The sequence below is a fragment of the Phyllostomus discolor genome, chromosome 15 (assembly GCF_004126475.2).
Source record: "Phyllostomus discolor isolate MPI-MPIP mPhyDis1 chromosome 15, mPhyDis1.pri.v3, whole genome shotgun sequence".
NCBI lineage: Eukaryota > Metazoa > Chordata > Mammalia > Chiroptera > Phyllostomidae > Phyllostomus > Phyllostomus discolor.
In genome coordinates, this window is record NC_040917.2 from 15,797,883 (window position 1) to 15,824,277 (window position 26,395).

Sequence of the window (26,395 nt, forward strand, 5' to 3'; positions counted from 1 at the left end):
GGACAAGGATTTCCCAGCCCCACCCGGCGGCCTGCCCAGGACGAGGACCACGAGGACAGTGAAAGCTGCGTGAGGACCTCAGGCCCGCCTGTGAGACTCCCTGAGCCCGCACCATTTCCGGACAGACACAGAGAGGGGGGCGTGGGGAAGCAGGAGCATCTGTACGTATCCGTTCAGGGCAGAATTTAGAAACAGTTGGCACGAGTTTGCTCTCTGTGGCCGCCGTCTGCCTACAGCCGCTGCGAAGGGCCCCAACCCCCGGCCGGCAGGACACCTGGGTGGACGGGTAGCACCAGCCACACACACAGCGTCCGGACAGGACGCCTGTGCCCGGGACACCCCCGAGGGCCGGCGGTCCCAGGCCTACGCACAGCAGTGTGGCGCGCTCAGAACCCGCCTCCCCCGCCCCCGCCAGGTACCCTGTTCTCCGAGCCCCACACCTCCCAACCCTCTCCCTTCATCTTCACATTCTGGGGGGACTGGAGTCACGTCGCTAGGTCCGTGCCCACAGCCCTTGGCTGCAGTCGCTAATCCCTTTTCTCAATAAGGTTCACGGAACACATTTAAATACTTCTTATCCCAGATACACATGCCTCTATTATATAGGGGACCATCTGGGCTGCTATAGCTAGCTAGCTGTGTTGCTATCAACTCCTTTTTTAGGGTTTGTGAATCAGTTGCCAATAAGGGGAAAGAAAAAAAAAAAAAGAAGGAAGTCGGCTCCAAGATTCTGCCTTCCTCCCCTGCATTTCCCCCCAGCGGGAGAGCTGTGTTCTATCGGCAAAATGGACCCTGCGAACACAAAACCAGGAGAGATACCCGAGGCTGGGGTTCTGGAATGTCAGCCCCGGGTTCTAGACCGCTGGGGGGAGGGGTGTGGCGTCCGCGCGCTCCCCAGCCCTGGGCCCTCCAGCTGGGCTGGGTAACCCTGCTCAGCCTCCGGCTGGTCTGGAAAATAGGTGAAGGGGAGGGAATGAGAGGAGGTCAAAAGTAACAGAGAAGGAAGGGAAGAAGGAGACAGAGGAAGCAGTCGATGCCCAGGAATCCCTGAGGCCAGGGGCACCCCAACAACCACCGCCTTCTTCTCCTGACCCGGCCAGGAGCACCTGCTGGGCAGGGGGTTGGAGCCGAGCTGGGCCCAGACCTGGGCAAAGAATGTGAACAGGGCCCTGACCAGCAGGGCTCAGGTGGTTGGGCGTTGCCCTGCAAAGTGACAATGCTGAGACAGCGAGAGAACGTGCAACATTTAGGTCCAAGAGCACACCTCCTTGTGGGAAGAGGCAGAGACACACCTACGCGGGAGGCCATGAAGTCTCCCGGTGGAGTTGTGGCTACGGGATCAGGGGAGAGAGACCCACTGCAGGGCAGACACAGGACAGGCCTCCAGCACCAAGTGGACGCGGCCACCAGCCTGGATCCGGGACTGTCCCCCCCCCCCTTAGTCTTCGGGCCCCACGCCCAGGGGCAGGGGCAGCCCCAACCCAGACCCTGGAGTCTTTCCGTCCTGGGATGCTGGGCACGCGGAAACGTTGGCGACTCTGGGACGGTCTATCAGCTTCCTCGCGATGCCGATGCCTTTCCTAGTGTTTTCTGTTTGGGCTTCACTGCAGCATACGTGAGTTCGCCTCGTGTTTGCGCTCACCCTCTGATTAAAAGTACCTGCCAGCCTCCTCACTCCGTTCTGAGCTGGTATTCAGAGAGCAATTTGGGATTTCATTGTGCACTTGAAGTTTTCAGTGACCTTTATGAGAACTAACCGGCTCCCACGTGCCATCAAAAGACGTGCGGGCCAGTCGGAGTCGCCCACGTCAGGACGCAGAAGCCCTGGCTCTGAAAGGTCCCAGTGGCCGCCATCCCCACCCTCCCCGCCCTCCCCCCTCCCCACCCCCTCTGCCGAGATGGGAGTTTGTGACCCCACAGGCATGACGTCGGCATTTGAACCAGGACCACCTTGCTGCCTCTGCCCTAAGCCAGTCACTTTCTTTCCCTAAGGACCCCCCAGTGACGCGTGGTGGGAGCAACCCAGAAGCACTCCGTACCTGGTCCCCAAGGGATGGGACACGGGTGTATTTCCCAGCCGTCTCTGATCAAAAATGGGTGCCACAAAATCCCACGGGACCCCTGTCTTGAAGCATAAAATCAACACGACCAGCGGCAGCCCCCACGTCGTCCTCTGCCCCGGGGCGCACAGGCCCCTGGGTGACAGCCCACCCAGTGACAGCAGCTGCACCTGAACCTCAGTCCCCGGGGCCCTCCTCGCCTCCATCCGGACTACTCCGCCCTCCCGGGTCTCCCTCCGCCTGGGGGTTCTGGGCTGGGCCCGGTTACCCTTCCGCCGCACCTGGGACACTACGGGCCTCTGGTGGAGCCCAGGAACGTGCGTTTCCCCTGATGGAACCAGGTAAGTCTGGGTCACCATTCATGAAGCAAGCTCGTCAAGCGTGGGTTGGTAACAGGAAATCACCCGGAGCCTGAAAGTACGTATTCTTCGCTCACCCCGGGCTCTGGCCATGGTGCCACCTCTGTGCTGGGCACTGAGGCTCCAAATGAGGGCGGAGCTCCTGCCCTGGAGGGGCTTGTGGTGCGGTCAGGGGGTCAGACGCAAAACCACGTGACCAGTGCGAAGTGGAGCTCGGGGCAGGGGGCTCGGATGAAAGGGAGAGGGGACTTCCCTGAGGATGAGGTTGTTTGGGTGAAGAACGGCATGGGTGGAGGACATTCCAAGGGCACGAAACAGCCCGTTCAGGGAACTGCGAGTGGCCGAGGATACACGGGACACAGAGGACAAGAAACCAGGGTGAGCAGTTACCTGGGCCCTGGGCCCGCAGGCCCCTAAACTTTGTAGGGGCGGAAGCCAGACGAAGCTCTGGTATAGGAATGACAAGGAGACCCTTGCAGGTGCCGGAAAGGGCACTCTTGGCCTCCATGTGGGGGGTAACCAAGGAGACCAGCTTGGAAGAGACACGACTCTTTGAGAAAGAGCAGCAAGAGCCCGACCGAGGCAGGGAGAAGGAGGGATGGGGCAGGAGTGATGGGGAAGAGGAGGGGGCTCCAGGAGGCGCCAGTGCTCCTGGACCCCTGCGGCTGTGGAGTGAGGGGGCGTGCAGGCGCATGCAGCCTGGGACCAACCGTGGGGCGTGGGATAGACACCTGTATAGCCTACGTGGGTGACAGGCGGGCAAGGCAGGGAGGCCACCAGTGGGGAGGTGAGGAGAGGAGGAAGAGCCCGCAGAGGGGCAGGTAGGGGCACAGTTGGGGGCGAGGAACACAGAAGCAACAGCAAAGTCAGCTGCCGGAGGAAGAGGGCACGGATGTGTCGAGGGCACCGAGAGGCACGCCGGGAGGCCCGGTGCCCGTGCCAGGAGCAGAGAGGAGGGCACACGCAGGGGCTGCAGGGGAAACGAGTTCCTTTGCAGAAGAGAAGCTGCAGCAGCGAAACGCTGACACCTGCCGATCCCAGGCAGTGGCTGTAGAAGCCTCTACTGGTCTCCAAACTCTCCTGCCTGTCTGTCGCAGAATAAAAGGAGGACGGCAGGCAGGACGTGGTGCGGCCAGCCCGCTGTGAGGGATGGGGCGGGGTGGCGTCAGGGGGCACGAAGGGGCTGGCCCACAAGCTCAGAGACGTCCCCACCAGGAGGAAGCGCCCACAGGACCACAGAAAGGACCCTTTGGAGTTGAGGGAGGAAGAGGCGATGTGGGGCAGGCTCAGGGGAGTTTGGGGGTGGGGGCGGGCCATGGGGGGGCCCTGTCTGATGACCTCTATCTTCTCTGAGAGTTGGAGGCGAAGTCGTCTGTGGAGAGGAAGTGGCCAGGGGCTTAAGGGAGCTGTAGGGGGCCCTGGGAAAATGCCAGAGGTCTAGAAGAGTTCTGCAGCAGCTGAAAGAACTCGGGGTGGGGGGGGGAGCCCACCGATGCTGATGTGTTAGGAGGCGACAGGAGGGCCGGCTGAGGTGGGACGAGGTCACTCATGTCCGTCCGCCCCAGCAGCCCTCAGGCACCAGTTGGGGGTGTGGAACAGGGAGGGGCAGGGGCAGGCTCCTAGGAGGCTAAGGGCTTCCCAGGGGCAGTGACAGGACAGGGGACACAGTGCCGAGAGCCGGCTGGAGGACGTGAGGTCTGATGACACAGGGCAGGACCTGGACCGGTCACAGGGATGGCCGAGCGCAGGACAGCAGAGCGGGACTGAGGGAGCCCGGGGCTCACACCTGAATGGCAGGTGCAGGGCATGGGCCCCGAGGGAAGGAAGTGGTGGCTGGAGGTGACGGTCACCGGCAGCATCTGGGGTGGAGGATGGAGGATAAGGGGGTGTGACTGTGACCAGATACCAAGTCCTCGGTGGCTCCAGGGGACGGCGACATGGAAGGCCAGTGAGGTCCCTGTCCGGAGAGCACATCGCCACGGGGATCTGCCTGCAGACCTCCCGGGAGGGGGAGGGGCCGCAGAACGGGCGTGCAGAGACCACAGCCCAGAGCCACAAGGTGCAAGGGAGGAGCCAGCCCCTGCCAGCCAGGGCGCTGCAACGAGGCAAGCGAGGTCATCGAGCCGCGCCGTTCAGGAGGGCGCTCTGCCCGGGCGTGGCTGCAGGGCCGGTCGGGGTGGAGGCTCCGACTGCCCGGCAAAGGCCTCCCTCGCCTTCCATGTCTGTTCAGCACCTCCAGGTCCAAGTCAGGCGTTGCTGCTCCTGAACATTCAACCCCAAAGAGGCCTTGAAATCTCACCGAGCAGTGGGCACGGGAGCGAGTGCTGGCTGGCTTTAGGTCCCCACTGAGTTCTGCCCTTTCCCCTCCCCTCTCTCCCCCTGACCGTGGCGGGCCGCCACCATGGGTGCGCGCTTCTCTCCCAGGGAGGGCTGGGAAATCGCCAGCCAGCCCCTGGATGCCAGCAAGGGTGCGGTGGCCCAGAGAGCACAGACCTCACACCTCAGCGAAGGCACGGTCCCCAGCTACAGCCAGTGCGGCTCCCCAGGCTGTGCCTGTGCCGGAGCCCAGCGGCACTGCCGTGGAGACGGCCCCTGCACCCCGCAGTAAGGGCCCCTCATCTCTGGCAACGCCTCCAGCTTCTAAGGCTCCGAAGTGCCAGGGTACGGCAGAACACGCAAGTCCCCAAACTGCCCCGGGAACAGCCCCCGGGAAGCAGCTAAAAGCCAAGTCAGAAATGAGCTACCGCGCCAGCCGGGAGTGTGCCAAGACAGGAGGAACCAAGAATCACTCCACGAGCGTTTACAGAGCCCCTGCCACGTGCCAGGCACCGTTCTGGGCTGCGGAGAAACAGCGGGGAGGCATCCGAGGTCCCCGCCCCCAGGGAGCACCCTCGGACCACAGCGGTGAGGCCGGGGACAGGTGGGAGGACGACAGAGGAGGGGCGGGGGGGGGGGGGGGGGGGGGGGGGAGGCCGGAAGGGCAAAGGTCACACCTGCAAGTGTGATGCCGGGGAAGGCCAGGGAAGTCTCGCAAAGAGCAAGAAGTGGAGATCGGGTGAGGCAAGGCCAAGGGAGGGTCTTAAAAAGAGAAGCCGCTGTCCACCCCAGGCGTCCTGTCCTGTACACACACCCTTGTTGTTCGTCTCCAGGCGGACAGTTGGGGAAGCCGAGCCGTCCCTGGGTTGCTCGTGGCTGAGTCTGGGACGGAGGGGAGCCGGCCGAGAGGCTCTGGCGCAGGGATATGCCGCCGAGCGGACCCGCCTCTGGGGACACGCGAATCTGTGAGCGTCCGCCGGGGCCCATTAAAGCTCCCCGACAGCCAGTGTGGGCCCAGAGAAATGCTGTCGGGAGTTTATTTCCTTTCTATGTTGTGACAACTTGGGAGTTGTCAAACGTGACGGTACATATTTAAAAATGACTTTAAAAGCTAGAACCCTCAAATAATTGGGGCTGAATCCTTGATCTTTTCAAAGGATGGTTTCATCTGTGTTTATGCCAACACGACAATCTGCGACCAGGCTCCGCCAAGCTGCAGCCGAGAGGGCTCTTGTGGGTAAACTGCTCGTTCTGCACAGGCTGGAAACAGACATCCCTCGTACCTGAAACCCATTAGAACACGCTTTTTTCTCCTGCACGTCCATATGCGAGTTTTGGAAATACACACAGACACACAGTGACTGGGAGAGAAGACACCCAGATCTTTTGTGGATGATGAGATTAGTGGTGATTTCCTTCCATTAGACGTGCGTGTATTTTCAAAATTTTCAGCCATGATCCTGTATCATTTTATAGGCAGAAAACATAACTTTGAAACAATGAAATAAAATTTCCTCTTTTAAAAAAAGGATATAGAGTGTATTTTGGTATCGTTGTTGTTGTAACTCCGACCAGAAATTCCAACTCTAAATATTTTATTTATCCAAAGGATAGAAACAATACCCACTGTTATCAAAGTTAAATGATCCAATGACGGCCACTAGCATTAGAAAAAGGACAGGGGCATAAGTCCCAGGTCCAACACACAGCAGCTGTGCAGCCTTGGGCAAGGTTCACGATCTCTCTGGTCCACAGTTTCCTAGTTTGTCAAAGGTCAGCTGTGAGGGCTAAAGGGCTGCCTGGACCGTATTTGCCTGAAGGTACGCAAAGCCACACACACACATACACACACACACACAAACTTGGTTTTATTCTGCATCGTCCAAATGTGAAAAATATACTCAAAGATAGTGGCTGATATAAAAATAAATGAACTGGGCCCTGGCTGGTGTGGCTCAGTGGATTGAGCGCCAGCCTGTGAAGCTAAAGGTCACCAGTTCGATTCCTGGTCAGGGCACATGCCTGGGTTGCAGGCCAGGTCCCCAGTTGACGGTGTGCAAGAGGCAACTAATCAATGTGACTCTCACATATTGGTGTTTCTCTCCCTCTCTTTCTCCCTTCCTTCCCCTCTCTAAATAAATATAATCTTTCTAAAAAATAAATGAATTGGTCATTTGAAGTATTTTCATTTGAAAACAAATGCAGGTAAATTTTCAGAGCAACAAAACAAGACTCAAAACAAGTGTTGTGCTCGTGGCTGTCCACACCCATCCTTGCTCCCAGATGCCCAGCGCGACCAAGCAGGAGGCCAGCAGCTGGAGGCCCACCTGCGAGGTCCTTAGGGTGCCTGGAACCGGCCTACTGCAGACACTCAATAAATAGTAGCTACCATCATTACCCCGAAGCAGGACTGCAGAATTAATAAGAAAAACACGTCACCTTCATATGTTACAGCCCAGACGTGGCTGTGGGGCAGGCCGCTGAACTGCCGTGTCTTGCTAAGTGCCCAGTTCCCTATTTGGGATGGCAGCACATGCTAAGCGGTCGATATGGCCCATCGGATCGAGAACTATACAGGGAATGCAGGGGGCTGGAGAGAAAGCTGACACACCGTCTAACACAGAGCTCTCTGTCCTAAATTGTGGTGGGAATCACTTCCACCAGATAACCAAGGCCTGCACGTACACATGCACTCTGAAATCAGGGAGCCTCGGGGTTCCCCTCTCCATAGCCAGGTCCAAGTCAGCTGGGCAGGGCTTCGGGGTATCTGACTGGAGAGGGGGAAGGAAAAGATGCTCAGAAAGGACGCAGGGCTGAGACTGGGGGAGTGCTACTATAATCTGAATTCAAAGAGCACAGATTCTTTTTGTTCTTCCACACTGGAATCTTGCCATTTCCACTGGGTATCAGGACCCACCTCAGACTCAGTTCTGACCGCTCGGCTGTCCCTGGGACGGGGGGAGGGGGGGCGAGTGCTGGAGACCTGGCAAGCAGGGGCCAACACGATGGGGTCACAGACACGCCTGGTTTTGATTCCAACGTCTACTGGTCAACCAGTGGCGCAAACGGTCCTTTTAATCAACCTGCTCTTGAATTCTTTATCATGTTCCCCTGAGTGAGAGGAAATGATTCTTTCTGGTCGCCCGCTCGGCTTCAGGGGCTGGTTCAGAGAGCGCCACAACTGACGGCTGGATGGAGCTCTCCGGCACCAGCCACACTCCGGCCAAGGCAACGCATAAGGGGGCAGCAGATGAAGTTATTCCGGAAAGAGGGAGCGCCGTAGTTAGCGCTCTGGAGTGCAGATAACTTCCCAAACCAAAGAAGCAGAGGAAGCTCCTTTAAAACCCGTGAGCCAGTGTCTGCTGTAGTGCTCAGGCATGATCTGTTCTGCACCCCTTCTCATTCTAAATCAGGTTAAGGGTCCCCTTTCCTAAACACCTGTCAGCAACTGCAAGGCTCAATTACCCACCGTAGGCTAGACCCAGAATTCCGGGGCAGAGGAAGAAAGGGTGCAAACTCCCACTATGTCTCACCCTCAGATTCCTACATCAAGTGACTCACTGACATACACCGCCCTGGACATGAGGGGAAGCTTGGAGGTCATCAGGGCCCGCTTTCTCATTTTTGACATGTGCAAGGTGACGAGTCTCGTTCCTAAGGTGACATTGGTTAGAAGCCTTCCTCCTCCCCGGGGCTCCCTCTCCTCCTTATAATGGGTGACGCTGCTGCTTAGTTCTATTGCAAGATAAACACTCTCATTATAGAACCCACCCCTGCTAAACACCACATCTCACCTACCCTGCAACTTCTTCGAGTCCTCCTTCTGGGTCATCTCCCACTGCCTGTGCGCTAAGGCTCCCCAGAACCGAGCCTCAGGGGATTCATCTCAGGGCCCTCCCGCCGCCACCTGGGCTCGCTGGGCAGGGCAAGCCTGGTGATGGCAGGAGATGATACACCGTGGGTGCTCCTTCTAAGGGGCCCCTGACCACAGCCATCCGGCCACCAGCTCTCGGGTGGTGAGGGCAGAGAGCTGAAACAGCCCGGGAGGAGGAGGCCCTGAGAGTCTGGCGGACTTGCCAGATGTTGCACAGTCTCCGTGAGAGGACCAGCACGCTCCTCGGTCCTGTTCCCCGCATTCCTTCTCCCATGCCCACAGCACACCTGCATTATTGGGACCCGCCACGGCCGCCCTCAGCCTGGGTGCCCCCCCGGAAGGATGCTAGGAAAGCTACTGCCCACTGGGGATGCTGGGGGGTCCCCTCGTGGTCTGCCACCTGCAGGTGGTCTTCGGGAGATGGACAGCGTAGGCCCCAGGAGAGCAAAGGAGGTGACTTGCTCCCCGGGCCGCTCTCCGCGTGACTTTCCTCCACCGCCTCCTTCATCCCGGCGCTTCCCCAGGCTCCCTCTCCTCCCCCCTCTTCTCTGCATCCTCCACCTCAACCCCGGAGACCTGGTGGCCCCCCTCCCCCCCAGCCGCTCGCTACTTTCTCTTACAAGGCACTCCCTGTAGTCTTTCCACTTTGTCTCCAATTATGTCTGAATGCAACCCACCACAGATGCTGACATTTTAAATGTTTAGTTGTTATAGTTACTTGACTAATTGCTGGGCCCCACCGCTGAGCTTCTCCCTGGAGCAGGAGAGGAGGGGGCAGGGTTGAGGGGGCGGTGTCACCACCACCCCCAGCCCGGATGTTGGCCAGGCCCTAGCAAGGGGGCCATGCCAGGAACCGACCGTCCCCCGCCTCCACCAGTGGCCAGGTCGCCGAGATGCGCCCTGCGCCCGAGGCCTGGGATGCCACAAACTGTCCCCGCCCCGGGACAGGGAGCGACCGAGGGTCTCAATGGCAGATGCGCCATGGCTGGCCTCTCCTCCTCCCACCCTCGCGATGTGGAGACAGTGAGATGGCATTTTAGAGAAATTGGGGAAAGGGGTGGACGGGAGTGCGTTTGGGGCAAAAGAAGAGTTAGAAGCCGCTGCCGGCTACTCACGTGCCAGATGGCGAAGAAGATGAGCGCAGCGCACAGCACCAGGGAGAGCATGTAGCAGAAAGCCGCGAAAGTGAAGGCCATGGCCAGCTGGCGGGCCGCCCGCACCCGGATCCCGCCACACGCCGAGGAGACTCCAGAAGGCCAAGGTTCCCCTCAAGGACCGCGCCCCCTCCACAGGGGGCAGAAAGGAGCCACGCCTGCACCCTCCCCTGGAGGCCAGTGTCTGGGAGGCGGCACGCCACGCGGGGCGAAACTCGAGGGTCAGTGAAGAGAAGCAGGATTCCACAGGCTCCAGCGACCTGCGGGGCCAGCCCGCGCGCGCACACGGGAAAGATGCGTCCAGCGTCGTTGGGGAGAACCGTCTCCAAATCGCAGAAGAGAGCAGACGAGCAGAGAACTCCTGCAGATTGGTGCCAACCAGCGAGCCTCTCCGGACGAGCACCGCGCGGGGTGCGAGGGCTGCGCCGAGGACGGAGCGAGCAGCTCCGCTCTCCCCGAATCCCAGGAAGAGCCCCCTGCTCTCCGCTCCTACGCGGAAGAGCGGAGGCTAGCGCGCCGCTCAGGACCCTCCCGCGCAACCGAGGCGCGATCGGGCAGCGTCCAGCAAGGTGCCCGGGCGCACGCCGAGCTCCTCTCCAATCCCAGGGCCGGCAGCGGCTCCTTCCCGGGAGAGCTCCTCTTCAGGTAGCCGGGAAGAGCCAGGTCCCCCCGGACCTGAGCTCGGAACGCGGCTTCCAGCGCAGCTGTGCGCCCCGAGGCGCGCCCGACCCCCGCTGCGGCTTCGGCCCGCCGGCCTCGGTCACCCAAGTTCCCCAAAACTAGGGATCGGACCCGGGTGCTGGGTGCCACGGGCTCCAGCCCAGCGGGCCTTCTCTGGTCCGAGCGGCGCTAGTGCCGATCTCAAGGCCAGCAGCTGCTCGCCGCGGAGCCGGTTCCACCTGCTGCAGCCGCCGCCTCTGCCGCCGCCACACTGAAGCTGCTCGCCCGGGGTCCCCTCCCTCTCGGCGCCCCACCCTCGGCTCCGGCGCCGCCGCCGAGCACGCCCTCCCCGGCGGGCGGAGACTGCGGCGGCGGGGGCTGGGAAAGGTGGGTGGCCGGGTGGCGCTGGGCGCTGGGTCGCCGTCGCCGCCGCAGCTGTGCGCGCCGGCCTCTCGGAGGGAACTTGAGGCCAGCCGCGCAAGGAGGCGAGGCTTCCGTGGGGTCGGCTGACGTGGGGAGGATCAGGGACTTTTTAAACACGTGCGTCTGGAGGAGGCGGGAAGCTGCGGAAGGGTATGGAGTGTACCTGACGCCTCAAGACGTCAGCCGCCCCTCCCAGTTCTCGCAGCTTTCGCCCGGGTGGGAAAGTGGAGGCAGAGGAGGCAGGGCTTGTGTTGGGTGGGGGTACAGGTCAAGCCCTTGGACCCCGGGATTGCTCGCCTGGGCTTTCTGTAATGCCTTTGGTGCTCCGAGTGCGTTGGCGGTGCGGCTCTCGGGCCCTGCAAATGCTCCCCGAGCGTCTTTCCCTCCACTCCTCCTCCCTCCCCCGCCCTCTGACCTTGGGACCGAAGAAACTGGACTTCGTGCACTATTCTGGGCTGAAGAGGCAGAAACGGCGGCTCTGGCTCTGCGTTACTGGTGTCGGTCTGGTGGGACTGTCAGCAGGACGAGCCTCTGGAGTCAGGCCCCTCAGGAACTGCAAGTTTCTGGGCCTCTTGAGACCTTGGTGTCTCTGTCTGAAAAACCGGTAAGAGCACTCGCAGGCCACTCGGAGGGATTGAATGAGTGCAGAGAGCTCTTGCCCGGCACAGACCTAGCCCTCGTTGCACGTTCAGTAAACTGTAGGCGCTGTCATCCGCATGCCTGGCCCCAGGGGCCCAGGATCTTGGAAGTGCATCTTGTGTCCTTTATACAGGATTTCTTGCACGGTAGTGAACACGGGTACCGTCGTTCCAGACAGACCTCGGGGTTCGGACAAGTAAGGACATCCAGAAAGCAAGGGGAGGTGCCCTGGAAAGTGACGGGCAGATCCAGGTGGAGTGACTCTCAGAGCACCTGGGCTCCTGCCCTGAACAGGCACGAAATAAACAGCCAACCGGTGCCCGTCCTGACTGCGCCAGCCGCCCTGTTCACAGACGTGATTCCGACGGCTTCAGGAGCCGAAGGAGTGAAGTGCGGGGAGCCGGCTAGTCGCACACCTAGCTAACGACAGAAGCAGAGCCAGGTCTGCAGACTCCTGGTCCAGGGCTCTCTCTCCATGACACCCCAGCATTCCTGCCACTGTGTGGCTGCACCCCCAGTCTGGAAACTAGATGCGTTTCAGTGGCAAGTGGAGGAACTGGAGCAAGTCCAGTGGCTGTGGACAAAGTGGCCAACGGATCGGCATTTAGTTGCCTCTGGGTCGAGACTGGCCACATGCTTAGCTGCGCTGAGTGCACAGTGAAAACGTAGGGCTTCTTGGTCTTTACAAAAGTTGGTGAGAATTTCAGGACAGCAACAGCAGAGCATTAGGCCACGGGTGAGGCCCGTCTGAGTGCAGGAGCCTGAGCCGGTGCTTCTGAACAGAAGCAGGAAGAGAGGCAGGGAACAGGGCCAAGGAGAGCACTGGTCCTCTCACGGAGACTGTGCAACATCTGGCAAGTCCGCCAGACTCTCAGGGCCTCCTTCTCCCGGGCTGTTTCAGCTCTCTGCCCTCGCCACCCGAGAGCTGGTGGCCAGATGGCTGTGGTCAGGGGCTCCTTAGAAGGAGCATCCATGGTGTATCGTCTCCTACTATCACCAGCCTTACCCTGCCCAGCGAGCCCGGGTGGTGGCGGGAGGGTCCTGAGATGAATTCCCTGAGGCTCGGTTCTGGGGAGTCTTAGCGCACAGGCAGTGGGAGACAATCCGGAATGAAGACCATTGAACAATGAACCCCATTTCCCTTCCCCGGCCCCTAACAGCCACCATTCAACGTTCTTTATGAGTTTGACCACTCTGGACGTCTTCTCTAAGTGGAATGCCACCCCGCCTCATAATTCAACTCCTTATATGTCCATCCCCCTCTACAAAATGGGAAGTCCGTGACATTAGAGACGCTTTCTTACTTGTCTTTCAATCATAACTACCCCTCACTGTGTCTATGTAACAGACACCCAGTAAATGTTAGGTGGATGGATGAGTGGGTGGATAGATGGATGGATGGGTGGGTGGGTGGGTGGGTGGATGGATGGATGGATAGATGGATGGATGAGTATATGAATGGATGGGTGGATGGATGGGTGGGTGGATGGATGGATGGATGGATAGATGGGTGGGTGGGTGGATGGATGGATGGGTGGATGGGTGGATGGATGAGTATATGAATGGGTGGATGGATGGGTGGGTGGATGGATGGATGGATGGACGGATGGACAGATGGGTGAGTGGACGGACACGTGCAGTTGTCACAGACTGACTGTAAATTGACCTCAGGAAGCCCGCCCCACAGGATGGTGAGCAAACGCAGGTAAGGACTGTGTCTACTTCACACTTTTTTGCCTCCGCTGCTCCGCGGCACCATGAGCAGGGCGCGGCCCGCCCCTGGAAGGAGCTGGGAGCCTAACGCCGCTGCACAGAGCCAGCGACGACTCTGAGAAGAACGAGAGAGGGCAGCAGACGCCACGGAGGCACCGGCACACGGCTCCCGACGTCATGTATATGCATGCAACAGACGTATTTCTCGCTGAACCGAATCCGAGGACAAGCCCGTCGGAAGCTCTGGGTTTAAATTCCTACTTGCAAGCTGTGCTGGCTCTACGCAAGTAACCTCATCTGCTGGTGCCCTGCAGGTGTGGGTCGGCTCTGGTGTGACAGACCAGGGCGTGGCAAATGCAGGGGCCAGGTTTTCATCACAAAGAGGTAGGGGGTGGCGCAGGGGGCACAGAGGAGGCCCTCTGACCACAGAAGTGACGATTTCAGAGAGTCCCTGGGTTCAGGAGGCAGAATAATGGGGCGCAGCTTCCCGCTTGTGCTCCCAACTCGTCTTAATGCCGTCTTCCCACGAACGCTGCCTTCTGTGGAAATTAAGTGATTTTCCTATTATTAACACCATTAAACAGGCACTGTAAACAGATGACAAACAATGAGCCCTTGCTAGAAACACCTCCTTAGTTCTGGGCCCCGGCTCCTTCCACACCTGGACAGGCAGCGTCAGTCTTCACAACGCTGCTCAAGAGGCGGCTGTCCTGTGGGGGGTGGGGGGGTGGGGGGGGATTGTCTTCCTCGGAAACCGCTGAGCTTTTAGGGGGAGCTTGGTGCCGCATGCTGGTGGTCTGCAATGGCCACAGCCTCCAGCTGCCGGTCTAAACCCCAGCCCCTCCGTCTGGCCCTCTGCTCCCCTGAGACGTGGGTAGTGGGTGCTGCAGTAGACAGGGCTGGCACCATGAACAACAGGAGAACTCTGTGATGCCTTTGTTGTTGTTGTTGCTATTTGCTGATTCAGACAGGGGACTTAAAGGCCTCAGCTTTTCCATCAGATGTGAAATTCCTTTCCAGGCTTGCACGTGCTCAGAGCGGCTGTGCCATTCTTAAGACCACGCCAGGCGTCCTGGAGGAGAGCTCAGGCTATTAAGTTTAGCCCCACAGCTAATGAGCCTGTAACTCCCAAGATTAATGTGGATCTAATTTTACGGAGTCTGAGTATGCGTGCCGTGATCTCCTTTCCTCCCGGGTCCCGATGCCAGGCTGCCCTGAGAGTCCCTTCTCTGCTCGCTGCGCTCAGTTCTCCTGCTCCTGCCCCTCCGTGCCCTGCCAGCACCTCGGGTTGCAAAGGCTGTGCCACTTGATTACTCCGTTTTCCTCAGTGCTCTTAACAGATGTCTGAACCACTGTAAAGATCAGGGTGTCTGCACACACACATGCACACATTCACAGAGCGTCTGCACACACAGTGTGCACACACATGTGCAGTGTCCACACATATGCACATGTGCAGTGCCTGTACACATATATACACAGCATCTGTACACATGCATGCACATGCACACAGTGTCTGTGCACACACACAGTGTCTGTACACACACATGCACACATGTACAGCACCTGTACACACAGTCTGTACACGTGCATGCACACATGCACAACACCTGCACACATGTACACATGCCGTCTGCGCACCTGTGCACATGCAGTGTACACACATGCACAGTGTACAGACATGTGTGCACATGCAAAGCATTTGTACACATGCAGTGTTTGTACATATACATATGCACATGCACAGTGTCTGTACACATACACACATACAGCATCTATACACATGCACACATCTGTACACACATGCACAGTGTCTATGCATGCACACACAGAAGCGGTGCACATACATGCGCACATCATGGAGTGTGCCCATGCATGCACATAAAATGTCTACACACACACACACACACACACACACTTGGAATGAAAGAAGCCCTTTCACATTTGAACAAGAAGTTCTCGAAGCTTCTTCTGCGTACCAGATGTCACATGATGAGCCCACTGGATAACAGCAGAAATGTCTCTGTGTTCCGTGGACGCAGTTTATCGATAGCAGTTGTTAGTCGCCAATGCCGATTGCTTCCCAGATGCCAGACCTGGAGCGAGTGCTTGCCAGACACCAGCTCCTTTCCTTCTCCTCTGCGAGGTGGGTGTCATCATCGCCATGGTGCCCGTGAGAAGACAGGCTCAGAGAGGGCGGGCACTGACCTGAGACCACACAGCAAACAGCTGGATCCACGTCCAGATGTGACTCTAACGCCTGAGCTCTGATGACCCCCTTCACTGCACGCCAGAGGTGGAGGCCCAGGGATGCTGGCTCCCCGGACAGAGACGGGAGCTGTCTGAGCTCTGAGAGTGAAGACGGCCGTTTCGCAGCTCAGGCCTGGGGTCTGTACGAACACAAGCTCCCCAGTCGAGACCACACCAACCTTGGGGTCCTGGTGTGCAGGGCGAGGAGTAGATGCCAAGACAGTCGGACCCAATTCATCTCTGGTCTCTCTCGACTCTTTGAAATGGGCCTTCCCAGTGACCCCAAACTCCTCACAGAAACCACTGGTAAGGCCCAGAGAGAGGTACAGAGGAATTAGGTAACTTTGCCAAGAACACGCAGCTGGCACATGGAAGGGCGGGATTCGAACCCAGACAATCGGAGCACAGAGCTGGCTCCCAAACCCCACACTTCACAAAAGGGCTTGGATGAACCACCCAGAGTGGTGCCGATCAAAAATGACTTCACGGTTCAGGGGGAACCGTGGCTGGGAGAGAGGAGAAAGCTGACAGAGGAGACGACCCTTCAACCACACGGGGAAGAGCAGGTAGGATTTAGGGAAGAGGGAGGGGGCAGGGTGCCAATGTGCATGCTGTTTCTTTGGTCACTGAACCGAGCGGCTTGGCTCTGAGCTAGCACAGGCGTGAGATGATAGTAAGAAGTAGGTGTGGGGGCCTTGAAGGCCAACCTAGATTCAGTTCAAGGGAAGTTTAAGAGAAATTCAGGTCTACCTTCTCCAACTGGCCACCCACCTCATGTCCCGGTGCATGTCAGTCACTGCAGGGGCGGAGCTGTTTCTGCCACGAGACCCCTACGGGCCTTACAGGGGAGTGGAACGCACAAGCGAAGCCCAGCAGTCCACCGGGCACGGCTGTCACACGTCCAGCTGGGGCCTGCCCCCTGGGAGGGGAGGGCCGGGGCCAGGGCCAGGGCCAGAGGCATGGAGAGGGGAAGTCTGGGGCACACATGCGCCCCATGCTCCCGGATGAGAGGGGGAGCAGTCGTGGCGGGAGGGCAGGACGTCACAGGGGTGAGCAGCCCCCAGCGACCAGATCTCCAAAAACCTTCCACAAGGTCGTACGGTGGAACCGGGGCTGCAGTGACTTACTCAGCAAACATTTGCTCATGATCTGCCATATGCCGAGTACCGCGCTGGGGCTGGAAAGCAAACATTCTAATATACTGGTAACTCTCCAACCTCCCAGCCAGACAAGCCCCGCTCTGGAGCAGCTGGACGGCCCTTCCCCCTCCAGGGAGCCCCCTGCTGGCGTCTGGGCAGCTGTGTGTGTGTGTGTGTGTGTGTGTGTGTGTGTGTGTGTGTTCTGGACTTAAATCACTTCTCCTCTCAGAACTTGAGTTTGAGGCAGAAATACCACATTGACCTACAGCTCAGAGACCGAAGTGTCCAAATGCCATCAAACAATCCATGCCGGAAGCAGCCCGGGGCAAACCCTCCAGGAGTCAGCTTCGAGAAGAGGCCGCAGCCTGCAGCTCACCCAGCACCGAACCAGGAAGACATGCAGCTTACATGTCATTGAGCCCCACGCACGCCACCCCCTCCGAGGAGATGGGGCCGTTACTTCGATTCAGAATGTGGAGGTGCAATAAAGATGATGTGTCACACCTGCAGGTGCCCTTGGACGGGACGCAAACACGGACACGCTGGGCATTCAGTGACCTCCGGTGGCAGAGCCCGTGGAGAGCCAAGTCCTGGCTTCTGCCCTAATGCATCGAAGCCAAGCTCAGATAAGGAAGCTGCGACTGGTGTGCATCTGCAGGTTTTCTGAACAGCGATAATGGTACTCACTTAGCCGCTTTCTTCTCCAGAGCTCAGGCCTTTAATCAATTCTTACAGAGATCTGGGAAGTTGATCCCCTGTAAAATGGCTCAAAAAAAAAAAAAGTGGGTCAGGGAGAAGCTGGTGGCTTGGCCCAAGGCTTAATGCTACATCAGCCCTGGAATTGAGAACAGAAGTTTCCAGGGCCGACCTTTACTCCTGCAATAGGTTCCACAGCCAGGGGAGCCTGCCACCAAAACCCAAGGTCTTTTTTTAACTCCTCGAATCAGCACCATGGAGCCGGAGCTAAGACACCAGGAAGTGCGGCGGAGCGCTGCCAGCAGAGCGAAACGAACGCGAAGATCTGGTTAATACTCAGGACATGTTGGCAGACAGCTCTGCTCGTCAGAGTCCTCATTGTCTGAGTGGTTATTTACATCTGAATTAATTTATGCTGTGGGAGGTTTAAGTACTAATTTTTTTTAAGGAGCAGCAAAGATCCTACCAGAAACAACGTTGTTTCCGAAAAAGTCCTCTCCTTCCTCTCTGGTGTATTCACAGAGGCAGGAGACCCTGGCGCGGGGCCGTGACTCGGTGCTCGGAGAGACCTAGCCCGGAATTCTCCCGCAGGCGCATGGCAACCAGCACCAGCGCCTCCCTCCTGGCTCCTCCGGGCCCTGTGCCTGCTCCCCGACCTTGCCCTCTGGGACGGGCAGGTCCAGGCAAAGGCCCTGAGAAAATCTGAAGTCTTTAACACTTGGGGAAAAATGTGTGAGGGTGGTCAGAAGGTGCCAACTTCCAGCTGGGAGATAAATAAGTTCTAGGGGTCCGAGGCCCAGCGTGAGCACTGTCGTGAGGCATGCTGCATCGCGCACTTCACAGTTGCTGGGAGGGTGAAGCTGGAAGGTTCCCGTCACAGGAAAACTTTGTGACTATGTGAGCTGATGATGTGATGGTGGTAATCATGTTTCGATACATGCATGTAGCAAATCCTTTTGTGCTATGCCTTGGACTAGTATCATGTTCTATGAAATTGTATCTCAGTAAACTGGAAAGGATAATTTTCAAAAACTTAAAAGACCCGAGGAAAAACAAAAGGAAGTATTATTTGCACAATTGGAATTTTTTCATTCATTCAACACATATTTAATGAGAACAGACTGTGTGTCATGACTGTCCCATCGGGCCTCGGGGACAGACACTGGAAGGTGTATGACGTCGCCCTGCCCACAAGGCGTTCCCGGGCAGTGGAGGAAGCAGCAGAAAATGCCTCATGTCTAGGGGCAGAGCGGAACTGGTGTTGACATGTACACACTAAAACTCAAACACGCAGAAAGTATAAAATATGTTCTGTGACTATTCTTACCTTGTGCTCAGTCCCCAGTGACAACACACACACACACACACACACACACACACACACACCTTAAATTTTCCAGTAAAAACAACATGGGCTCTTCCAAGTCAGAGCCCTTTCTTTCAGGTAAATATTCTCTCACTGTGAGATTCTCTCACTGTGAGTTCAAACTCCCTGTTAGGTCTGCTTCCCCTCCCCAGAGGAGCTGGGGCCACACACCCACGGCCTGCTGGAGATGGCGCTGGCTCTTTGGGGTAAACCCGGCCCCCTGCCGGCGTCCTGCAGGGACCTGTGGCCCACATGCTGTCCCGGCCTCTCTGGAGGGCTCCTGGTCTCAGCTGGATGCCCACGCCCTCTCTCAGTGTCCACGGCTGTGGCAGGTCCCTCTCAGTGCCGGGGTGCACTGTGCTCCCCCCCAGGGCTGGCGTCCTGGGCCTCTCCCGTGGCTCCCTTGTCCTGATGCCTGAGTCTCTCTATCCCCAGCTCCATTAGCCTGTCAGTGGCGTTCCCATTTGGCCATGAACCTGGGGGTGGGCAAGCAGGAGCACGGCCGGAAGCCCCGCATGGCCCAGTGCCCTGTGCCGTGTCCCTTTCCCGGGCCGCTGCAGCTGGGCCACTGCACGCTGGGGCCTAGCACGGCAGAACTTCATCCCCCGCACTTCTGGGAGCTCAGAGTCTGAAATCAAGGTGTTGCGAGAGCCCTCTCCCTTCCGGCCTCTGCGGGAGAACCCTTCCATGCCCCCTCCAGCTTCTAGCCGCTCTTGGGGGTCCTCCGCTCGTGGCAGCGTACCTCCGAGCTCCGCCTCCCCCCTCACACGGCCTTCTGCCCTGTGTCGCTCTGTCCCTCCCTTTTTCACAAGGACACCAGCCATTGGGTGTAGGGGCCCCCCAAATCCAGGATGATTTCACCTTGAGACCCTTAACTAATTACATCCGCTGAGTCCCTATTTCCCAGTGAGGTCACATTCTGAGGTTCCGGAGGCTCACAGCCTCCTGGGGAAGCAGTATCTGCCCTCAAGTTCCCAGAGTCCCCAGGTCATCTGGGTGTTGCCAGGGCCCCTTCAGAGGTTCCAGGTTCGGGTCCTACAAGGAGAACCAGATGGTCCACGTGGAAATCCTGCTGTTCTCACTCTCCTTATACACAGTGCTCTGAACACCTACCGCTGGCTCTTCCGACCAGCCAATGCCGGGGGGCGGGAGAGACGAGGGGAACGGTGGGGATCCCCATACATCACACAATTCTGCAACACCCTCGGGGCTCTCCTAAATCTGACTCGGTTCTGACACCGTCTGCCTAGAGAGAGAGTCAGATCCCATAAGACTTCAGACGCCAGTCGCAAGTGCAGACTGTCACCTGTGCCTCGGACCAGCTGGCCACACGGAACGCGGAGGTTCCTTTGAAGAACCTGCTGGAGGAGCTCACGGAACTCAGGGAGCCAGGTCACTCACCAGGTGACTGGTTCGTTGCCGAGGATAACAAAGGAGGCAGACGAAGGGCCAGACGGAGAGCTGCCCAGGGCGCGGTCCAGAACGGTCCCAGACGCAGGAGCTTCTGGCCCCAGGGAGTTCGGGACGCACCACCCTCCTGGAACCTCGAGGTGCTCCAGTTCACTGATCTGAAAGACCCCCAACCTTGCTCTTTCGGATCTTTCTGGAGGCTTCATTACACAGGCCTGATCGATGACATCGCTGGCCATTGAGCGCTGAACTCAGTCTCCTGCCCCGCTCCCATCTGCAGGGGCAGGGAGGGGGCACTGAAAATTCCAATGCACTAATCACGGCGGGTTGCCCTGGCAACCAGCCCTCATCCTGAAGTTACCCAGGGACTTTCCGAAAGTCGCCTCATTAACCTACACTCAAGTGTGGCTGAAAAGGGCTCGTTCCGAACAACAAGACGTGGGCTTCACCTTCGTGGCTCAGCAGCTATTTCGGGAACTAACGACCCAACAACTAACATCACAACAGAAGTTGCTCCTATTGCTCTTACCGCTCAGGAAGTGCCAAGGGTTTGGGGCGCCGTGCGCCAGGAACTGTGGGTGAAGACCGAATGCACGTTTCTCCTTACAAATCACGGTATCACATCGTCCGTCTCTGCTCCCTCCCGAGCCACCGATTCAGAGTGTGACCGACTGCTGGACACTGGGGCCTCCTGGGGTGGAGGAGCCGCGCTCCGGGGTAATTGTGCCGTGCACTACCCGGCACATCTGCTGTGTGGGCTACGGAAGCACGTAGGGGGTCCCCTGCAGGGACTGTGTTGCGTGTCTTTATTTACAACATCAGGATCCTGCCTGGCATACGGCAGATGCTCTCGATGCGTGTGCTGAACGGCGGTGGGGGGCTGGAAGCCTTCATGACAGGGGGGACACGGAGCCAGGCCTTGAAAGACAAGTGAGTAGGATTTCGACTGAGGAAAATGGGCAAGAAAGGCATTATAAGCAAAGGGCAGACGAGCAAAGGCTGCCCTGGCGGGTGGCTCAGGTGGCTGGAGCATCGTCCCGTGCACCAAAGGTCTGCGTGTTCAGTGCCCAGCCAGGGCACACACCTAGGTTGTGGGTTCGATCCCCAGCTGGGCTGCATACAGGAGGCAACCAATCGATGTGTGTGTGTGTGTGTGTGTGTGTGTGTGTCTCTACCCCCTCTTCTCTCTCTAAAAAATAACCACACATACCCTTGGGTGAAGACTAAAACAAAACAAACAAACAAAAGCAGCAAAGGCGTGGAGGCGTGAAGGGGAGGGCTGCAGGCCGGCGGGGAAGCTGCGGCGAGCACGAAGGGGCTTGAGCGACACGCCCGAGACTCGGGGCTTTAACGGAAGGAGGTGGAAAGAGGGGCTTCAGGCTGAACACAGTGTGCTCCGGGGGTCGTTCCTGCAGAGGAGCGCCGTACTGGTCTGCGTCAGAGTAGGAGGCAAGCCTGCGCGGCTGGGGTCTTCCCTGGCCTTTGGACACTGATGGCAGCGGATGCAGCCGTGCGTTCTCCATTCCTAACACGTCCCTTGGTGGGGACCCTCTGCCCCCACAGAGGCCGTGCCGGGCCAACCCACGGTGACCTTTCCGAGACGCCCATGTTCTCCCCTCACACTGAGGCTGGGGAAACCACCCCCCAGGGGGCCCACGAGGCCGCAAACTAGGAACATTCCAAAGAAACAAATGCCACTACCAAGACATGCTTCATTTTTTTTTTTTCAAAATGGTCACTGCAAATCAAAATGCTGAATCACGTAACAAAAAAAAAAAAAAGACAAGTGCGTCTGTTCATTAGATTCAGATTTGTGATCCTGATGACGGCAATGTGAATATTTTTATCGGTCTTTGTTCCATGACAAAAGGAATCGGCTTCCCAAAAAGGAAGGGTCTACATCAGCACTTTGTCTCAGCCTTTTAATGAAACATTGTCTGCTCTGGCATGAAGGGCTTGTGACAGAACCAATTATATATATTTTTTCCCTAATCCCCAAAGATTTGGATCCAGTGTGTTCGGGACCGGGAAGTACCTTGCTATATCGTCAGTACCACCAGGCGCAGCCTCCTCTCCGTCCCCCCTTGCTCTGCGGACGCTCAAGGACACACTGGATGTGCGGGGTTTGCAGGGATCGAGTGCCTCCGCGCAACACAAACTTGAAGACTTTTCCCTGATGCCTGTGCCCTATTTGCTACAACTCTTCAACACGAGAGAAACGAGGACACAAATGGAGCTGGAAATTATGATGGAACAGCTTTTAAAGCGTTAATAACGGTTAAAGAACCATCCTCTGAGATCTTAAAGAATGAAGTAGGGTGCGGAGTCACCGCCCAGGGAAGGGTTCTAAGGGAAGTGCGCGCAGTCACGAAGGCGTTGAGGAGCGCCGCACGCGCTCTTCCCGCAGGTAGGGGGCGTGGTTTGCAGCGTCACAGGTGCGGGAGCGGGGAGCGCTGCACCGCCACGTTGGGGCCTCTTTCCAAACCGAGCCCTCTTTCCCATTTCCATCGCCCCCACCCTGCACCCGAGCTTCACAGCACGAGAAGTCGGCTGCTGCACTCGCCTCCCATTTCGGGGTTTTGGAACCGGGGACGGCAAGGAAATGGTTGGAGGGGTTTTCTGACTGTGAACCTCCAGGCTCCACCTCAGACCTCCTGTCTCAGGATCCCCGCGGGTGGTGGTGGTCCCAGCCCAGGCAGTTTAAAAGGCTCCCTGGGTAATTCTGAAGTGCATCTCTGAGTAGGGATCACTAAACCAAACAGCCTGGTCTCTCAACTCGCCTCCACCAAGTGCCGAGCCTCCCCCGGTTAAGCCCCCTGAAGCATCTCTGATGACATCCAAAATCATCAGCAACCCCCAGTCATGAACAGGACAGCTGACAGCTGGCTCTCACCCACCGAACCCCCGTGCAGCTCAGATCTGAGCCCTCACTCCTCTGTAGCTTGGCCTCACCGGTCCGCTGGCTGGCTGGCACTGCTACCTGGGGCTGGGACTCATGCCATCCCCCCACCTGTCCCCCCATTCTCCCCAGCTGTCACCCACCACCCCCTAAGAGATACTCCCTGTCCTCCGAGATTCACCTCAAGTCGAGATTCACCTCAAGTCCTGCCTCCAGCAAGCCTCCTGCAGCCACTCATGACTCGGTCCGCTGCCAGAAAGCGTCCCCCTGTCCTGGGAATTCTTGCAGCACTGTGCGTCCCTGGGGAAGGCGAGTACATGACCCAATGGGGGGGGGGGATGTCTAAAAGCATAGACCTGAGTGACCCAGGGCGATTCTTTAAAGTTTAGTGCTTTTTAAAATGGATGCATGTGAGTCGTGAATCCTCTGCAGTCTCGTTATGGAGCCCACCGAACCCCCGGGGGAGAGGTGCTGTGTTTATTGCTACCCCCAGCCCATGCTGTACCCAGGGATGCGCCAGTCGAGGTGACGTGGCTGAGTAACACAGAGAGAAGGGGTGCAGTGAAGATGTTGGCAGTAATGAATAGGAAAATGAAAAAATTAAGCCCAACTTTCCTCTGCTCCACTGTTCAGAGCAGCGTAGGCCCGGGGCAGCTTCCTAACCGCCAGGCGGAGAGACCCGACCCTCCCGGTAACTCAGAGAAACAAGGTGCTCTGCTCGGCAGGACCCCCCTCTCCTCCTGGGAAGTCGTCAGGAACACCTTCTGACTCCTGAGCATGTTGTCTGGGGTCCCCTACCCGGACCTCAACCGGCTTCTTGAAATGTGCCTTCCAGACCCCCACGCCCACTGCCCAAGAGGAATCGGGTGGGCAAAGTCTCTGGCTGCTGACTTCTGTATGTGAGAAGGAAATGCAGCCGCGATCCCTCCACAGATTTGCACCCCGGATATTTCAATGTCCATCTGCACTATTTTAGATTAAAATCTCATTGGTAGCTACATCAAGTGACAGAAGTATTATGTTTTGCTCTTTTTTTACTTTTTTCTAACAGGCTGTCACAACCAAACCCTACAAGAGCGAGCCTGGCCGCACCTGTCTCTACCTGTATATTTTAGAGGCAAATAGAAATGTTTTTCTCTAAAACTTTATGTCAATACACCAACACACTGTAAGGCCTGGCCCCCTACGGCTATCCCAATAAAGAGCAGTTAAAAGAAATAAATACACCCAGGAGGAGCTGGTGGAGGCACAGAGAGAGAAGACAGGAAACCCCAGACCCTCAGCACATGTTAAAGCAGAAGAGCCAGGCGGTGTGTTACCTTTATGAATGCAAATTCACAGATCACCCAGAATTCCTGAACTCTCCCACATGCCCTCGGCCCAGTTATTGATGGCAGGCTTCATTCCTGCGCTGTGCTCACCGGCCCCATCATCTGTACTGACAGATGTCTAATGTTACTGCTGGCGTGTCCAGCCCGCTTCCAGCGGTGTCAGAGGGCACCCAGGACAGGCAGCTGCAGCCGCCTCCTCTCCAGGTGTCCTGGACTCCTTCTCCCATTGTGATTTGGATGTGTACAGTCCGTCCCTCAAATTCTAGGTTCGTGAGTGACTCAAATGTTATCCCTAAAGATTCATAGCAAAGCAAATGAGCTGACTATGACCTAAACAAATCAGCTTCCAAGACAAGAAAAATGATGCCTGTCATCTTTAAAAAGCCAGCCAGTCAATAACAAAATTATGGGCTCCTAAGGAAGACAATTCATCTTTCCCCGTGATGCAAGCCAGAGCGGTGTCTTCAAAAGCACAGTGCAATTCCGTTCTCTTGCATCGTCACTCGAGGAGGTAATCGGCACGCTTTGGGGTCTGGGTAGTCTCAAGAGCAATGAGTATTTTGTTATGGGTCTGATTACTAGTTACACCAGGTAATTAGTCAAAATATACACTGAGATTAACTAGCAGGTAGCAGAGACCGGTGAAATTCAGACACAAAAGCAACAGGCGTTTACACGAGGGGTAGAAAGGACAGGGAAAAAACTGCAGCGATCTTTCCCATCTTTTCTCTAAGAAGACACCTTTTTTATTTCAAGAAGTTTTAGGGCAGGGGTTACCGATGGCAGGCGGAACACAATCATCAGCCTCTGTTCCCTCAAAAAAAAAACACACACACACAACCCACAAAAATGGGGAAGAGTCCTGGGGAAGAGTCCCCAGAAGACGCAAGTCTCAAATGGGGAAGGCCACACCCCGGATCAAAGAGAACGGGAGACAGAGGACAATGCAATGGTGGGACCAGAAAGCAGGTGGGTGAGCGGCGGCTGAGTGAGAAGACCAAAGGGGTCCCAACACCTTCCTGGAGAGCAGAGATGAAGTAGGGGCTGAACGGGGGGGATCCAACTGACAGTCCAGGGAAGATGCAGTCAGGCTCCACCCCCTTTGTCCCCTTAACACCGATTGGCCAAAGACCAGAGGCTTACTCTCCAGAAGGGGCAGAAAAGCAGGATGCTAAAGACTGCTGAGGCCAGGGAGAGTGTATTAAAGGGGGGGGGGGGGGGGGGCGCGGTGAATCAAAGATTCACAGGCGGCGTTTTGAGGAACTTCCACCCTTTGGTGCCTACTTCCAACTCGGTTCCTACATGCTATTGGTCAGACTTTTACCCCTGGGGAGACCAGAGGAGCCTGCTCTCTCCAGAGCCCGGGTGGTAGCTAAAACTCACCAAGAATTCCTACCAATCTGTAAGAAAAAGACACAGATTCCCCACAGAAAAAGGTTGGCAACAGACTTGAACTGGCTCATCACAAAAGGAGAAATATAAATAGCCTCAGCCAAATGAAAATATGCTCAACTTCATGTGTCATCGGGGAAAAGCAAAATTAAAACCACAGTGAAAGACTATCTCACACCCCCCAGCTTGGCAAAAGTTAAAAGGTTTGACAAAACCGAGCGTTGGCTATGACGTGGAAAACCCAGGGCACTCGCACACTGCCGGTGGGGGCGCTGGTCGGCACGGCACTGGGCACCCCGTCTGGAGTTCCCGGGCAGAGTGAAGGTGCGCATGCCCCGTGGCCCGGCAGCTCCACAGCCGGGACTACACCTGCGAACCCCTGAGCACGGCACCAGGGGCACGTGCAAGCGTCGTCACAGACACAGAAGCAACCCGGGTGTCCACGCGCGTCAGGACAGACAGATGCACTGCGCGGTGCAGCCCTACGGCCTAGCCCGATGTGACAGAGGAAAGGAACCAATCACAGCGACACTCAGCAACGTGGGAAAACATCGCAGGTGAACATTTGAGTGGAAGATGCACATCTTGGAAAATACATACGGAAAGAGTCCCTTTCTGTAAAGTCCAGAAACATGCGAAACTGCCCAATACGTTGTTTCGAGGCACGATGAAAAGTGAAAAAGGTGTTGTTAAAAGGAAGCGAATGATAAACAC

General features: G+C 57.2%; 1 protein-coding gene across 3 annotated transcripts in view; it reads right to left on the reverse strand.

Annotated features, from left to right (window-relative positions):
• The window catches only part of CNIH3 (cornichon family AMPA receptor auxiliary protein 3), a 149,749-nt gene that overhangs the window by 57,817 nt on the left and 65,537 nt on the right, over positions 1–26,395 (reverse strand). The window contains exon 1 of one of the 3 annotated variants that reach the window (XM_028531321.2): positions 9,725–10,691. The exons of the other annotated variants lie outside the window; for them this stretch is intronic. Coding sequence (XP_028387122.1) covers positions 9,725–9,805 — 81 coding nt within the window. The 5' untranslated portion in view covers positions 9,806–10,691. Of the gene's footprint in view, positions 1–9,724; positions 10,692–26,395 lie in introns of those variants that run through there. 3 annotated transcript variants of the gene reach the window in all.